Here is a 17325-nt window from a genome sequence, read left to right on the forward strand (position 1 = left end):
GCATGATGACATAATCCAAAAACCAACCCAGTTATGGAAGTATCCGAAGTAAAATAAGCTTACAAGATTGTAAACAGGAAACCAGAGACATCATCTGGCAAATGAGGACAACTACAAACCAAAAAGATGGAATAAATACTGTAGTTATAGAACTTCTAAATGCTGAGGAAGCCGCAATAATTCCAAGATAGAATGGACTATTCTAAACTTGAGAAGAAAACTATAAATCACAGGATAACCTGAGAGAAAAATGAAACCTCTGTATCAAAATAAAAGAGAGGAAAAATATAAATATTTAGCAAATACTAAAACAGCAACAAAGGAAATGATAACACGAGTCATAAACAAAATGAAATCAGCACGGAATATATGGAACAAAGAAATCAGCCACATCATGAAAAAATACAGAACAAAATGACAGGAACCAATTCATACTTGTTGACAATTACACTGAATGTCAATGGATTAAATGTACCACTCGAGAGACAAAGGTTGCCGACAAGAAAACATAACCCACCAGTATGCTGTCTACAAGAGACATACCTTAGAGACAAAGACAAAGATAGAATAAAAATCAAAGATTGGAAAAGGATACATCAAGCAAATGGCAATGAACACAAGAGCAGAAGTGTGGCAATACTAATTTCTGGTAAAACTGACTTTAAGACAAAAACCACCATAACAAACAAGGGAGGACATTATATAATGATTAAAGGATCAAGTGAACAAGAGGACATAACCATATTGAATAGCTATGCACCCAATGAAGGAGCCCCAAAATGCATAAATCTGACTTTAACAGAATTAAAAAAAAATTAGATGACTCGACAGTAATAGTAGAAGACTTCCATACGCCACTTTCAATCAAAGATAGAACAACTGGAAATAAACTCAAAAAAGACACAGAAGAAACAATACAATCCACCAACTTGACCTTATAGACATCTACAGAGCACTTCACCCAACAACAACCCAATATACATTTTTTTTTTTTTCCAGCACACATGGAACATTCTCCTGGACAGACTATATGTTAGGCCCCAAATCAAGCCTCGATAAATTTAAAAACAATGAAATACTGCAAAGCATCTTCTCAGAACACAATGCTATACAATTAGAAATCAACAATAGGAATATCAATGGAAAAAGAGCAAACACATGGAAACTGAATAAATCCTCCTTAAAAACTATTGGGTAATAGAAGAAATTCCTCAAATCAAACAAGAATGAAGACACAACATACCAAAATCTTTGGGACACCGCAAAAACAGTGATCAGAGGCCAATTTATAGCAATAAATGCATGAATCAAAAAAGAAGAAAGAGTTAAAATCAACACCTTAACCCAACATCTCCAACAACTAGAAAAAGAACAGCAAAAAAAGCCTATATTAACCAAGAGAAAAGAAACAATAAAGATTTGAACACAAATAAATGAAATAGAAAAGAGAAAAATAACAGGAAAAAGTCAGTAAAACTAAAAGTTGGTTTTCTGAAAAGATTAATAAAATTGACAAGTCGCTGGCAAATTTAACAAAGGAAAAAAGGGACAGAATATAAACAACACAAACAAGAAACAAATTGGGCAACATCACAACAGAACCAACTAAAATGAAAGGATAATATCAGGACAGTATAAAGAATTGTACTCAAACAAATTTGAAAATCTACAAGAAATGGACAGATTTCTAGAAGCATACTACTTAACTAAACTAACACAGACTGAGGTAGAAAATTTGCACAAGCCCATAACAAAAGAAGAAATTGAACAGGTCATAAAAAAATTACCAACAAAAAAAGAGTCTTGGTCCAGATGGTTTCACTGGAGAATTCTACCAAATGTTCAAAGAAAAACTGACACCAATCTTACTCAAACTATTCCAGAACATAGAAAAGGATGGAATCCTCCCAAATTCATTTTATGAAGTAAGCATAACCTTGATACCAAAACCAGGCAAAGACATCACTAAAAAGGAAAACTACACACCAGTGTCTCTCATGAATATACATGTAAAAATCTTAAACAAAATCCTAGACAATAGTATCCAATAGTATATCAAAAAACTAATACATTATGACCAAGTGGGGTTCATACCAGGTATGCAAGGATAGTTCAACATTAGAAAAACAATCAATGTCATCTGCCACATAAATAAAACAAAGAAAAAAACCACATCATCATGTCAATCAATGCAGAAAAGGCATTTCATAAAATCCAACACCCATTGCTGATAAAAACTCTCAGCAAAATAGGAATAAAAGGGAAAATCCTCAACATAATAAAGGGCATACATGCAAAACCAACAGCCAACATTATTCTCAAAGGAGAGAGACTGAAACCATACCCCTTGCAAACAGGAACCAGACAATGATGCCTCTATCACCACTTCTAGTCAACATTGTACTGGCAGTCCTAGCCAGGGCAATAAGGCAAGGAAACCAAATGCATCCAAATGTATAAGAAAGAAGTAAAACTATCCTTATTTGCTGATGATATGATCCTATACATAGAAAACCCAAAAGACTCAGCAAAAATACTACTGGAACTAATTGAGAGATTTAGCACAGTGGCAGGATACAAGATCAACATCCAAAAACCAGTTGGATTCCTCTACACCTGCAAAGAGACTGCTGAAAAGGAAATAAGGAAATCAATATCATTTACAATTTAGGAGCTCTGGTAGCATAGTGCCTAAGGCACTTGACTGCTAACCAAAAGGCTGGCGGTTCAAACCCACCAGCCACTCCTCAGAAGGAAGGGTTGGGCAATCCTACTTCCGTAGTGATACTGCCTCGGAAACCCAAGGAGGGGTCGCTATGAGTCGGGGCCGACTCGACGGCAAATAACAACAACAACAACAACAATACAGCACTTCAAGAAACCGCCAAGAGATCTACATAAATGGAAGAATATACCATGTTCATGGATAGGAAGATTGAACATTGTGAAAATATCAATTCTACTCAGGCAATTTATACATTCAACACAATCCCAATTCAGATTCCATCAACATTTTCTGAGGATATGGAAAAACCAATCACTAACTTCATATGGAAAGAGATCTCAAATAAGCAAAGCATAATCGAAGAACAAAGTAGGAGGTCTCACACAAAACCACAGTAGTCAAAATGCCTGGTATTGGGACACAAAGACCAGTGGAACAGAATTGAGAACTCAGAAATAGATCTGTCGACCTGCGTATGGTCAGCTGATTTTTGACAAAGGGCCAAAATCCACTGATTTTAAAGAGATTTATTAAATCTCTTAAACAAATGATGCTGGCAAAACTGGATATCCATTTCCAGAAAAATGAAACAAGATCCATACCTCACATCGCTACGGAAGTAGATTGCCCAACCTTCCTTCCGAGGAGTGGCTAGTGGGTTTGAACCACCAGCCTTCTGGTTAGTAGTCAAGTGCCTTAGGCACTATGCTACCAGAGCTCCTCATTAGCCATTAGAGAGATGCAAATCAAACCACAAGATACCTTCCGGCCTCAGCACTGATAGCAAAGTTCAACAAGGCAGAAAACAACAAATGCTGACGAGGATGTGGAGAGACTGGAAGTCTCACACACTGCTAGTGGGACTGTAAAATGATACAACCACTGTGGAAAGCAGTATGGCGACTCCTTAAAAAGTTGGAATTAGAAATACCATTTGATCCAGCAATCCCATTACTAGGTATATATCCTAAAGAAGTGAGAGGCAAGACAAGAACAGATATATACACACCCATGTTCATCACAGCACTAGCTGAAAGGTGGAAACAACCTAGGTGCCCATCAACAGAAGAATGGATAGCCAAACTATGGTACATACACATAATGGAATACTATGCAACACTAGAGAATAATGTAGAATCAACAAAACACCACATAACATGGATGAACTTGGAGGACATTATGCTACATGAAGTAAGTCAATCACACAAGGGCAAATATTGTAATAGTTTATTATTGTAAAAAGTCAAGGAAAGGTTTATATAGAGAACAAAACTTTCTTTGTTGGTTATGGGGGGAGGGGAGGGGAGGAAACACTGCTAGATAGGTAGAGACAAGTATTGATTTGGGTGAAGGCAAGGGCAATGTAACAAATGCGAGTGATCAACAAAGGAGCAATGATGAAGATGAAGATAGAGAAGTGCAGGGAAGGTACAGACAACAAAGATGAAACACTTTGTGTACACAGTACTATGTTGTCAGTGATGGCAAGCATTGATCCACAGGTGGATAGATGGTTGGTCAGGCTGAACGATCAAGTATGTCTAGGCAAGAGGTAGTATGCCCATGACCATGTATGGGGTTAGCAGATGAAGTTTCTACATGTGTATTTGTATGTGCTGTAAGAATGTCCAGGTGTATAGTAGAGCTGACAAGAGATAAGGTTATGGTGACTTCTTGGCCACAGTCAGCTACTCCGAGGGAGCAAGTAGGTGGGCCTGTGGGCTCAGGACCATGGTCATAGATGACATCAAGCTCAACTGGCGTAACTCAAAAAAAAAAAAAAAAAACCCCTCACTGCCATCAAGTCAGATTTGACTCACAGCGACCTCTCCTATGGGTTTCCCAGACAGTACCACTACAGAAGTAGATTGCCTCATCTTCCTTCCAAGGAGTACCTGATGGGTTTGAACCACCAGCCTTCTGGTTAATAGTCAAATGCCTTAGGCACTATGCCACCAGAGCTCCCAATTGGCATAATATACTACACAAAAACATTGTTCTAGGAGTGTGCACATGACCATGTATAGAGAGTTGGCAGATAATGTCTAGGCAAGAGGTAGTTTGCCCACCATATATGGGGTTGGCAGATGATGTTTCTACATGTGTATTTGTATGTGCTGTAAGAATGTCCAGGTGTATAGTAGCACTGACAAAAGACAAGGTTATGGTTACTTCTTGGCCACAGCCAGCTACCGAGAGGGAGTGAGTAGTTGGACCTGTGGGCTTGGCACCATGGTCGCAGGGGACATGACGCTCAATTGGCAAAACACACTACACAAAAACATTGCTCTACATCCTACTTTGGTGAGTAGCAACTGGGATCTTAAAAGCTTTCAAGTGGCCATCTAGATGCAACAATGGGTTTCTCCTCTTCCAGAGCAATCAAGAATAAAGAAAACCAAAGACACATGGAAACAATTAGTCCAAGCAACTGGTACACCATGTGATCCACAGCCTATACAACTATGAGACCAGAATAACTAGATGGTGCCTGGCTACCAACGTCAACCACTAGGAGGGGGATTTGTGTAAAAGATCCTAGATAGAGTGGGAGAACAATGTGGAACAAAACTCAAAATTATTTAAAAAAAAAAAAAAAAAAAGGGGGACCAGGTTTGCTGGTCTGATAGAGTCTGGTGGAGCCACTGAGACCATGCCATATAGCTGCCCTTCAGGTCTGGAATTGAACCCACTTCTGTAGCTTCCAGCCAAATAAAAGACAGGCATGTGAGCTGAACATTTACATAAGGTAGATACTCTTCTTGGAGAGATCAATCATAGGAGAATAGAAGAGCTGTGTATGCACAGGGAGACAGCTCTGCGGGCAGGAGTGCATGGGAGAGAAGGACACAGGGAGGAGGTAGCAATGGGGAGGAAGTGGGAGGAGAGCTATTGCACTGTGGGAGACTGCAGTCAATGTCATGAGACAAAGTATATGTGAATTGCTGTATGGAAGATGAATTTGCTCTGTAAACTTTCACCCAAATCACAATAAAATTTAAAAAAAAAAAAAAGATTATTCTATATCCTACTTTGGTGAGTAGCAACTAGGATCCTAAAAGGTTGCAAGCAGCCATCTGGATGCAACAATGGGTCTCTCCTCATCCAGAGCAAAGAAGAATGAAGAAAAGCAAAGACACATGGTAACAATTAGTCCAAGGGACTAGCAAGCCATGTGATCCTCAGCCTATATGATCATGAGACCAGAATAACTAGATGGTGCCTGGCTACCACTGTCAAACACTCTCAGGGGGATTGGTACAGGAGATCCTGGACAGAGTGGGAGAACAATGTGGAATAAAACCCAAAAACCAGGTTTGCTCGTCTGATAGAGCCTGGTGAGACCCCTGAAACTATGGCTCCTAGCTACCCTTTAGGTCTAGAACTGAATTTACTCCTGTGGCTTTCAGCCAAGTAACAGATAGGCATATGGGGTGAACATTTACATCAGGCAGATACACTCCTTGGAGCAATCAATTGTGGGAGAACAGAAGGGCAGTGTTTGCACAGGGAGACAGCTTAGAGGGCAGGAGTACATGGGAAGAAAGGACACAGGGAAGAGGTAACTATAGGGAAGAGAGCATTAAACCATGGGGAATTGAGGTCATTATCGTGAGATAAAATGTGTATGAAATGCTGCATGGAAAATGAATTTACTCTGTAAACTTTTACCCAAATCACAATAAAAACCCAAATTAATAAATAAACCCACTACTGCTGAGTCTATTCCAACTCACAGCAACCCCATGTGTTACACAGTAGAATTGCTCTGCAGGGTTTTCTTGGCTGTAATATATATGAAAGAAGACTGCCAAGTCTTTCGTCCGTGGCACCACTGGACAGGTCTGAACCGCCAACCTTTAGGTCAGTAGTCTGAGTGTAAACTGTCTGCACCACCCAGGCAGGGCAAGCTAATTTTCCAATCTTAAGAGACTGGAGAAGTTCTATAATTTTTTACATTTTAATGTGATATATGAACAAAATAAACATCAAACTGCACACATCTATGTTATGACTTACCTTTTCAAATTCAATAAAAGCATAGCACAGAGATTCTCCTGTCTTCCAATCCCGGATAACTTCACAACTGCAAGAAAGTTTTCAACAGTGACTTTAAAAATAAAGAATGCATTCATTATTACTCTTCAAGAATGAAAAACAAAATAAGCCACTTACTACAAAGCAAAATTCAACTCATGGAACTATATTTCTTCAAGAACAAATTCATTTAAAAAAAACAGTTCATCACTTCACAGATGACATTCAGGCAGCCAAAAATACATGAAGAAATGCTTGTGATCATTAGCCATTAGAGAGATGCAAATCAAAACAACAGTGGGATGCCAACTCACCCCAGGATTAATAGCAAAGTTCAAAAAACAGAAAACAATAAATGCTGGTGAGGGTGTGGAGAGACTGGAGACATCATACATTGCTGCTGGGACTGTAAAATGGAGCAACCACTGTGGAAAACAGTACGGCAATTCCTTAAAAAGCTGGAAACAGAAATACCACATGACCCAGCAATCTCACTGAAAGTTATATATCCTAGAGAAATAGGAAGGAGCTATGACATGAACAGATATATAGACACCCATGTCCACCACAGCACTACTCAAAATAGCAAAGAGATGGAAATAACCTAAATGCCCATCAACAGATGAATGATAAACAAACTACGATACATACATACAATGGAATACCACGCAATGTTTAAGAACACGGATGAATCTGCAAAACACTTCACAACATGGATGAACCTAGGGGATATTATGCTGAGTGAAATTTGTTTTTGTTGTTGTTGTTAGGTGCCATCGAGTCATCTCCAACTCACAGCGACCCTATGTGCAGAACGAAACACCGCCCGGTCCTGCGCCAGCTCCACGATCCTTGCTATACTTGAGCCCATTGCCGCTGCCACTGAGCCAACCCATCACGTTGAGGGCCTTCCCCTCTTTCACTGACCCTCCACCTTACCAGACATGATATCTTTGTCCAGTGAATGGTTATCCAAAAAGGATAAATATTGTATGAGACAACTATAGTGGCTAAGACACTTGCCTGCTAACCAGACGGCTGGCGGTTCAAACCCACCAGCCACTCCTTGGAAGGAAGGTTGGGCAATCCTACTTCCGTAGTGATACTGCCTCGGAAACCCAAGGAGGGGTCGCTATGAGTCGGGGCCAACTCGATGGCACATAACAACAACAACAACAACAACTGTGAAAGGTGAAGAAAGGTTTTCATTCAGAAACAAACACTCTTTGAAGGCACCCAAGTGTGGGAGGGGAAAGGAGGGTAAGCTATTAATTAGAAGATAGACACATATTAACTTGAGTGAAGGGAAAGGCAATATACGTAAAGGAAAGGTGAGCACAAAACGATCAAGGCAAAGGAAGACACTGGGAGAAGCACAAGAGTTAAAGGCAATAAAATTAAATACTATTACACACAAAATCCTACAATAGCAAAAATAACAACCATTGCTAAGTAGGTACGTAGACAGACATTCAAGGTGAACAGGTGTGGGAAGCAAATGGGACTACACCCATCAATATATATAGGGTTTGACAGAGGCTATTTCTACTTCTGTATTGCAGTATGGAAGATGAATTTGCTGTGTAAACTTTCACAACAAAATTAAAAACAAATACAAAAAACACAGTTCTACATCCTCTAGTGCTGCACATATATCCACAAATACAGTAGACCATATGGGGGGAAAGTCATGAAAATCTCTTAGCCATAACCAAACACTTTGAGGGAATGAGATGCTGGTCAAGGTGGCTCAGGATCATAATCTCAGGGGACATCAAGGTCAACTGGCATAACACAGTCCATTAAAGACAATGTTCTACATCCAACTTTGGTGAGTAGCAACTGGGATCTTAAAACTTTGTGAGCAGCTATCTAAGGTGAAACTACTGGTCTCTCCCGATCCATAGCAAAGAAGGGTGAAGAAAATCAAAGACTCAAGTAAACGATTAGTCTAAAAGACTAATGGACCACATGAACCCCAGCCTCCACAACCCTAAGACCAGAAGAACTAGATGATGCCTGGCTATCACTGCTGACCACTGTAAAAGGGATCAAAATAGGAGGGCCTCGATAGAGTGGGGGTGGGGAGCGGATGTGGAACAAAACTCCTTAAAACAAACAACCACATGAGATCAAAAGGTCAGCATCTGCCCAGAGATAAAGCTCAGAATGCACAAAGGGATAGGAAAGAAGAACGAATGGAAAGAGTAAACACAGGGAGTAAGTGGGAAGATTACTGTGGGGATTTCAATCAATGTCACAAAACGTGTATGAACTGTTGAATGGGAAACCCCAATATGTTCTGTAAACTTTCACCCAAATCACAATAAAAAGTTGGAAAAAATAAAATAGTTCACCAGGCCAGCAATTAAATTAATCTAGTTTCTCCTCTAAATGTCCTTTCTCAGCCCATGGTTCTAAATCCCTAAGCACTGAAAAGAAAAATAAAACGAAAATATTTCATTTTCCTTTGGCAAAAGTAAACAACTACTAAGAAAATTTTATAATCATAATGCATTCCTAGTGCAAATATTGATGAATTATGGAGTATTTAACATTAATGTAAAATAACATACGCACATTCATATTTATATAAATATTAGTAAGTTTATGCTTTAGAAAGTTTGAATTTTAATATAAACCCAGCTCAGATTTAAGCATGTAGCTATTAAATCCACTGCCACTGAGTCAATTGCAACTCACAGCAACCTGTAAGACAGAGCAAAACTGCTCCACAGAGTTTCCAAGGCTGTAATCTTTAGAGAAGCAGACTGCCACATCTTTGACCCACAGACAACTGGTCAGTTCAAACCACCAATCTTTCAGTCAGCAGCTAGCTGACAGACAACGAGAGACTCACATTGCTGGGAGAGAGACTGTTGGCTGAGACACGGTGGGCTGAGAGAGACTGAGCATTGTTCCTGAACTTGAATTGTAGCCTGGTGCTTCCCTACTAAACCCCATAATCTGTGAGCTGTGTGGCTACTGCAGCGAATTTATCGAACCCAGCAGAGAGGTGGTGGGAGCCATGGGAGGAGCAGTTGGTGTCAGGGTTGGGGAAAGGGCTGGAGGGAGGCAGCATGTCTGGTCTCGCAGGGATAGGCCTTGGGCTACTGATGGTGATTCAGTCTTCCTCTTGTGGGGTTAGAGGAGATCAGAAGGTGCGGCCTCCTTGCCCCTTTAGCAATTGTCTCTCGGTGTCTCTCTCCCAGCAGTGCGTGTCTCTTTTTCAGCAATGTATATCTCTCAGCAGCACATCTTTTTCAGCCAGCAGTCAGGGAGACTACTTCTGACTCTAGGAGGCCTCCTTTTGAGCCTGGCAGAGTAGCCAAACTAACCAATCCCAACATCAGAATTCCATACACCTGAGAGAGAGCAAACTTCTCAGAAAATTACTTTGTGCTGCTTCCAAAGAAATACCCCAGGTGGATAACTAACAATCAGGAGCTACTTGGTTGCTCATGGCAAATTCCACCATGGAATTCACAAAGACTTATGGCTAGAAAAGACACACTGTGTAATTTACTACACCGCACCATGGCTTGGGTTAGGTGCACCTTAGCCTTCAAGGAAACAGCTTTGCTCTTCAGCACCTGAAACAGGTCTTTTGCAGCAGATTTGCCCAATGCAATACGTCATCAGATGTCCTGACCTCTGCTTCCACTGGTGTTGATTATAGAACCAAGCAATATGAAGTCCTTAACAACTTCAATCTTTTCTCCATTGTGAGTCTGTTTATTAGACTAGTGTGAGGATTTTTGTTTTCTTTATATTTAAGTGTAATCCATACTGCAGACTGCAGTCTTTGATCTTCATCAGTAAGTGCTTCGAGTCATCACTTTCAGCAAGTAAAGGTGTGTCATCTGCCTATCGCAGGTTGTTAATGAGTCTTCCTCCAATTCTGATGCCACACTCTTCCTCACATAATCCAACTTCTCGGATTATTTGCTTAGTGTGTAGATTGAATAAGTATGGTGAAAGGATACAACCTTAACACACTCCCTTCTTGATTTTGAACCATGCAGTATTCCCTTGTTCTGTTCAAACAACAGCCTCCTGATCTATGTACAGGTTCCTCGTGAGTAAATCAAGTGTTCTGGAATTCCCATACTTTCCAACGTTATCCATAATTTGTTACGTTCCACACAATCGGATGCTTTTGCATAGTTAGTAAAACATAAATAAACAACTTTCTGGTATTCTTTGCTTTCAGCTAAGATCCATCTGACATCAACAATGATATCCCTCACTCCTTGTCCTCTTCTGAATCAAACCTGCATTTCTGGAAGCTCTCTGTCAATATACTGCTGCAGCCATTTTTCTATTATCTTCAGTAAGATTTTACTTGCATGTGATATTAATGATATTGTTCGATAATTTCTACATTCTATGGGATCACCTTTCTTTGGAATGCGTATAAATATGGATCTTTTCCAGTCAGTTGGCTGGGTAGCTGTCTTCCAAACCTCTTGGCATAGCCAAGTGAGTACCTCCAGCATGGCATCCATTTGTTAAAACATCTCAATGGGTATTCCATCAATTCCTGGAGCCTTGTCCTTCATCAAGTCCTCAGTGCAGCTTTGACTTCTTCCTTGAATACCATCGGTTCTTGATTATGCCACCTCCTCAAATGGATGAACATTGACCGATTCTTTTTGATAGTGACTCTGTATATTCCGTCCATCTTCTTTTGATGTTTCCTGCATCATTCAATATTTTGCCCATAGAATCTTTCAACTGCAACTCAAGGCTTAATTTTTTTCCTCAGTTCTTTCAGCTTGAGAAATGCTGAGTACGTTCTTCCCTTTTGGTTTTCAAACTCCAGGTCTTTGCACATTTCATTATAGTAATTGGCTTTGTCTTCTTGAGCTGCTCTTTGAAATCTTCTGTTCAGCTCTTTTATCTTGTCATTTCTTCCATTTGCTTTAGCTACTCTCCACTCAAGGGCAAGTTTCAGAGTCTCTTCTGACATCCATTTTGGTCTTTTCTTCCTTATCTTTTTAATGACCTCTTGCTTTCTTCATGGATGATGTTCTTGAGGTCATCCTACAATTCCTCTGGTTTTCAGTCATTGGTGTTCAATGCATCAAATCTATTCTTTAAATGGTCTCTAAATTCATGAGGGATATAATCAAGGTCATATTTTGGCTCTTCTGGAATTGTTTTAATTGTCTTCAAGTTCAACTTGAACGTGCACATAAGCAGTTGATGGTCTGTTCCATAGTCAGCTCCTGGCCTTGTTTTGCCCAAAAATACTGAACTTCTCCATCATCACCTCTTACCACAAAAGTAGTCAATCTAATTCCTGTGTATTCCATCTGATGAAGTCCACATGTATAGCCATTATGTTGTTGAAAAAATGTATTTGCAATGAATAAATCATTGGTCTTGCAAAATTCCGTCATGCAATCTCCAGTGTTACTTCTGTCACCAAGGCCATATTTTCCAACTACTGGTAACTCTTGTTTCCAACTTTTGCATTCCAGTCACCAATGATAATCAACACATCTTGATAGTATGCTCATTCAAATTCAGACTGCAGAAGTTGGTAGAAATTTTCAATTTCCTCGTCTTTGGCTCTGGTGGTTGGTCCATAAAATTCAGTAATAGTAGTATTAACCGGTCTTCCTTGTAGGCATATGGTCATCATCCTATCACTGACAGTGTTGTACTTCAGGATAGATCTTGAAAGTCTTTGTGACGATGAATGCCACACCATTCCTCTTCAATTTGTCATTCCCGGCATAGCAGATCACATGGTTGTCTGATTAAAAATGGCCAAAACCAGCCCATTTCAGCTCACTAATGCCTAGGATATCAATCTTCATGCATTCTATTTCATTTCTGACAACTTCCCTTTTTCCTAGATTCATACTTCACACATTCCATGTTCCAATTATTAATGCATGTTTGCATCTGTTTCTTCTCATTTTGAGTCGTACCATATCAGCCAATGCAAGTCCCAAAAGCTTTACTCTATCTATATCATTGTTGTCTCTACTTTGAGGAGTCAGCTCTTTCTCAAATTTTGAATGCCTTCCAACCAGATAGGCTCATCTTCCAGCACTATATCAGACAATGTTTCAAGGGTTATTCATAAAGTTTTCCAGTAATATATCAATATTTTTCAATTTTCCAGTAATATATCAGTGTTTCACCACTATTCACAAGGTTTTCACCGGCCCATTGTTTGAGAAGTAGGTGGCCTCTTCCTTCTTCCGACTCTGTCTTAATCTGGAAGTTCCGCTAAACCTGTCCACCATGGGTAACCCTGCTGGCATTTTGCAACCCTGGTGGCATATCCTCCAGCCTCACAGCAATATGTAAGCCACCACAGTATGACAAACTGACAAGAAAAATTCGTCTCCCTTAGTTGTTCCTAACCCCTCTGCGCCCGCCTACCTCAGGCCCCAGCCTTAAAATAGAGCTGCCTCCAAGTGAAAACCAACCCCCAAGCCCCATGTCCACCTATCTCCCTTGGGCCCCGGCCTTAAAACAGAGCCACCTCCAAGTGAAAAGCAGCTCCCGAGCCCCAAGCCCACCTAGCTAGGGCCCTGGCCTTAAAATAGAGTTGTCCCCAAGCAAAAAGCAGCCCCCGAGTCCTGCACCCACCACCTCTGGCCCCAGTTTTAGAATAGTACCACTCTCACGCGAAAAGTAGGCCCCAAGCCCAGCACTCCCCTATCTCGGGGCCTGGCCTTAAAATACAGCTGCCCCCAAGTGAAAAGCAGCCCCTGTACGCCACACCCGTCTACCTCAGGCCCTGGCCTTAAAACAGAGCCACCCCCCAAGCAAAAAGCAGCCACTGAGCCCCACGCCCACGCCCACCCCATGTCACTTTAGTTTTGTGCATTTCACTGTACACAAATTATGTTTTAGTAAAATGTATTTAAAAAAAAAACACATATATATTAGGAAATAATCAATTATTATCTAGTTTTTCTAACCCTTTCAGTAATTCTAGGTATTAATTACCTTCTGATTGGCCCAAATCTTGAAAATATTATCTCCAGATCTTCATCTGTGGTCACTGGATTCAATTTACACACAAACAACACGTTTTCTGGAGGTTTAATGTCTGCATCCGGTAGATCTCCCACCTAAATTATACATAAGAACATAAATCAAATTGTTTAGTTTCCATCCTAAATACCCTATTCAAGCCCACAATGCCAACAACCAAATTTACACTATTATATAAACTGCTGGCAGGAAAATAAATCTGAGTAAGATTTCAAAATTTAAAATTATTTTGTTCCTGGTAGTAACAATAAAAATACCTAATATTCACCTGACATCTACTTTGTGTGAACACTATGCTTGGTACTTTATACCTAATTCTTAAAACCCTGTAATCTTCAATTCAAAGATGAGTAAAATAAAATTCCAAAAGGTTAAATAAATAACTTGCCCAAGGCCACACAGTGGTAAGCACTAGAGCTGGGATTTACCCTAGTCTATCTGGCTTCAAAATCCCAACTTTATCCCTACTTTTTCTTTTTTCTTTTTTTAAAGTATTTGATATATTAAAATAAAGTAGGATTTATGTCAAGTATATCTAATTAATGAAACATGAAAACAAAAAACATCTATGATGTACCACCTAGCTTAAGAAATGAAACATTCCCTCATCCCATCACCCCTCTGCTTCTCTCACCAGAGATAACTAATATCCTGCTTTTGTTTTTCTTTCAGCCAGTCCCTTGCATAATCCTACTTTATCATACTGAATGTAACATTCTGCAGCTTATAAAGTCCAATTCTTTCCACATTGCTATTCAAGATGGAACAGCAACAATTCCTAGATACTGTTTCTAGCTTTGTTTTCTCACCCTCAGTATCATCTTCCACTTCAGTATGTCAACTTCACAGTTAACTACAGCACAGTGTAGAGCACACCATTTCCTGAAGAACCCAGCAATGAGACAGAACAATCATGATGATGGTATTGATTTCACTGTGAGAAAACTGATTTCCCATGAATCTTTAAATGGAGCAATGATATTCCTTTCTATAGATGCAGTATTATACACTGATCCAAAGACTCTTAAAAGATGATTTCTGATAAGATTATCTTATATAATGTCTCCTCTTGGATAAACATGCAAAAAAAACCCTAAAATCAGGAACAGTAAAAAGCAACAGTAACAAATGCAGGATGATATGCTCAATGTTCTGAAGTCTATCAAAGATAACAATAATTCATGTCCAATAATAAATATGACAACACATTAAGGGGATGAGCTAACCAGTCAAGGAAACATTTATGTATGGAAGGAAACTTTCTTTGTTGGTTACCAGGGATGGGAGGGGAGGAGAGGGAACACTGCTAAATTGGTAGAGACAAGTACTGATTTGGGTGAAGGGAAGGGCAATGTATCAAATGTGCGTTATCAACACAGTAACACTGAGGAAGACATAGAGAGGTACATAGGAGGTAGAGACAAGGATGAACCCTTTTGCATGTACAGCACTGCACTGTCAGTGATGGCAGTCATTGATCCACGGGTGAATAGATGGGGGTCAGGCTGAATGATCAGGTATGTCGAGGCAGGGGTGAGTGTGCCCAAGACCATGTATAGTACTGGCAGATGATGGTTCTACATGCATATTTGTCTGTGCTATAAGAATGTCCAGGTGTATAGCAGAGCTGACAATGGACAAGGTAGTGGTGGCTTACTGGCCATAGCCAGCAACCCTAAGGGAGTAAGTAGCTGGACTTGTGGGTTAGGGAACGTGGTCACAGTGGACATTGAGCTCGGGTGGCATAACAAGGTACACGAAAACACAGTTCTATATCCTACTTTGGTGAATAGCGACTAGGGTCTTGAAAGCTTGCAAGCAGCCAACTAGATGTAACAATGGGTCTCCCCTTATCCAGAGGAAAGAAGAATGAAGAAAAGCAAAGATGCATGGTAACAATTAGTCTAAGGGACTAGTGGGCCATGTGATCCTCAGCCTATATGACTATGAGACCAGAAGAACTAGATGGTGCCTGGCTACCACTGTGAACCACTCAGGAAGTGGATCGGTGCTGGAGATCTTGGATAGAGTAGGAAAACAATGTGAAATAAAACTCAAAAATCATAAAAAAAAAGACCAGGTTTGCTGGTCTGATGGAGGCTGGTGGGTCCCCTGAGATTGTGGACCCTACTTATCCTTCAGATCTGGAACTCAACTCACTCCTGTGGCTTCCATCCAAACAAAGACAAGCAAGCATATGGGTGAACATTTACATCAGGTAGATACACTCCTTTGAGCAATCAACCGTGGGAGAACAGAAGGGCAGTGTTTGCAAAGGGAGACAGCTCAGAGGGGCAGGAGTGCATGGGAGGGAAGGATACAGGGAAGACATAACTCTAGGGAGGAGGTGGGAGGAATAAAGGAGAAAAAAAACTGCTGTAGAGTAGTCAAACCTAATTATAAAATAGTATAAGGAACTGTACAGTCTTAATAACTATGAAGTTCAAAACTAATCTTGCAAAATACCAGTTAAATTATCACTATATTACATAAAAATAAAGAGAAATGTGCTCAGGAATGAAAATGAAAGACAGAATTTGTTAATAATGAGAATCAAAAGTACACAGAATCCAGCTTGAAATCTTGGACAATTTGAACACCAAAACAGGGACAGGAATGTATTATGATCTATTTTTTAAAACAGGAATCCACAAGATCATACTGATAATGAAGAGATGAAAGGGATAAGAAAGGAGGGGGATTCTTGACAGTAGAATGCCTGCTGATAAATGCAGGAGTGTTAAAGTTAGAAAATCATCACTTTGCAACCATCAGAGTCAAGACTTAATCCAGCAAGAATAATGAACGAGCAAGAAACCGAGAGTGAAATTCTGATAAGGAACAAGATATTCGGAAGGTCTCAAAGTGCTTTGCCACCATCTGCTTATAAATTAAAAGGAAAAACAGAAAATATGCAATGGAGACGCCAGGCAGTGGATTTCCTTGATCAAGTGATCAAAATGATGATCTTCCAATGAGGGGTAGATGGATATTGCATGCCTCAAGATGTGACATCTGAGAAGGACACAACACCATTTATGTAGTATTCTGCCTGGATCTAATCAAGAGGTAACAGGAGACCTGTGTTCTTCAAAAATGTCAATGTCACGAAAGATGAAGACATGTTAGGAACTTTTCCAGATTAAAGACTAAAGTGGCACAACAACTAAATGCAACATATGATAGATAATGGGCTGGATTCTAGACTAAAGGAGGGAAAAACTATAAAGAATATTATTGAAACTGATAAAATTGGAACATGAACCACAATTTCTATCAATTTTAAATTTCCTGATTTTGGTGAGAGTACTGTTAAACTGTAAGATAACATTGCTGCTCTTATGAAAAATACACACTGATGTAAGAGGTAAAGGTGAATGACATACGCAGTTTCAAATGGTCAAGTAAAAATAATTTGTGTGTTGTTGTTGTTAAGTGCCGTGGAGTCGTTTCCGACTCATAGCGACCCCATGCACAGCAGAACGAAACACTGCCCGATCCCGCGCCAGCCCCACAATCCCTGCTATACTTGAGCCCAT

At 40.0% G+C, this 17325-nt stretch overlaps 1 protein-coding gene across 1 annotated transcript in view; it reads right to left on the bottom strand.

Annotated features, from left to right (window-relative positions):
• The window catches only part of PPIL4 (peptidylprolyl isomerase like 4), a 57842-nt gene that overhangs the window by 27283 nt on the left and 13234 nt on the right, over window positions 1–17325 (bottom strand). Inside the window, exons 8-9 of the mRNA XM_007943202.2 lie at window positions 13739–13863; window positions 6746–6812 (exon numbers count right to left, since the gene is read on the bottom strand). Coding sequence (XP_007941393.1) covers window positions 6746–6812; window positions 13739–13863 — 192 coding nt within the window. The remainder of the gene's footprint in view (window positions 1–6745; window positions 6813–13738; window positions 13864–17325) is intronic.

This window comes from Orycteropus afer, unplaced genomic scaffold (genome assembly GCF_000298275.1).
Source record: "Orycteropus afer afer isolate SDZICR_OR568_19922 unplaced genomic scaffold, OryAfe1.0 scaffold00101, whole genome shotgun sequence".
Classification (NCBI taxonomy): domain Eukaryota; kingdom Metazoa; phylum Chordata; class Mammalia; order Tubulidentata; family Orycteropodidae; genus Orycteropus; species Orycteropus afer.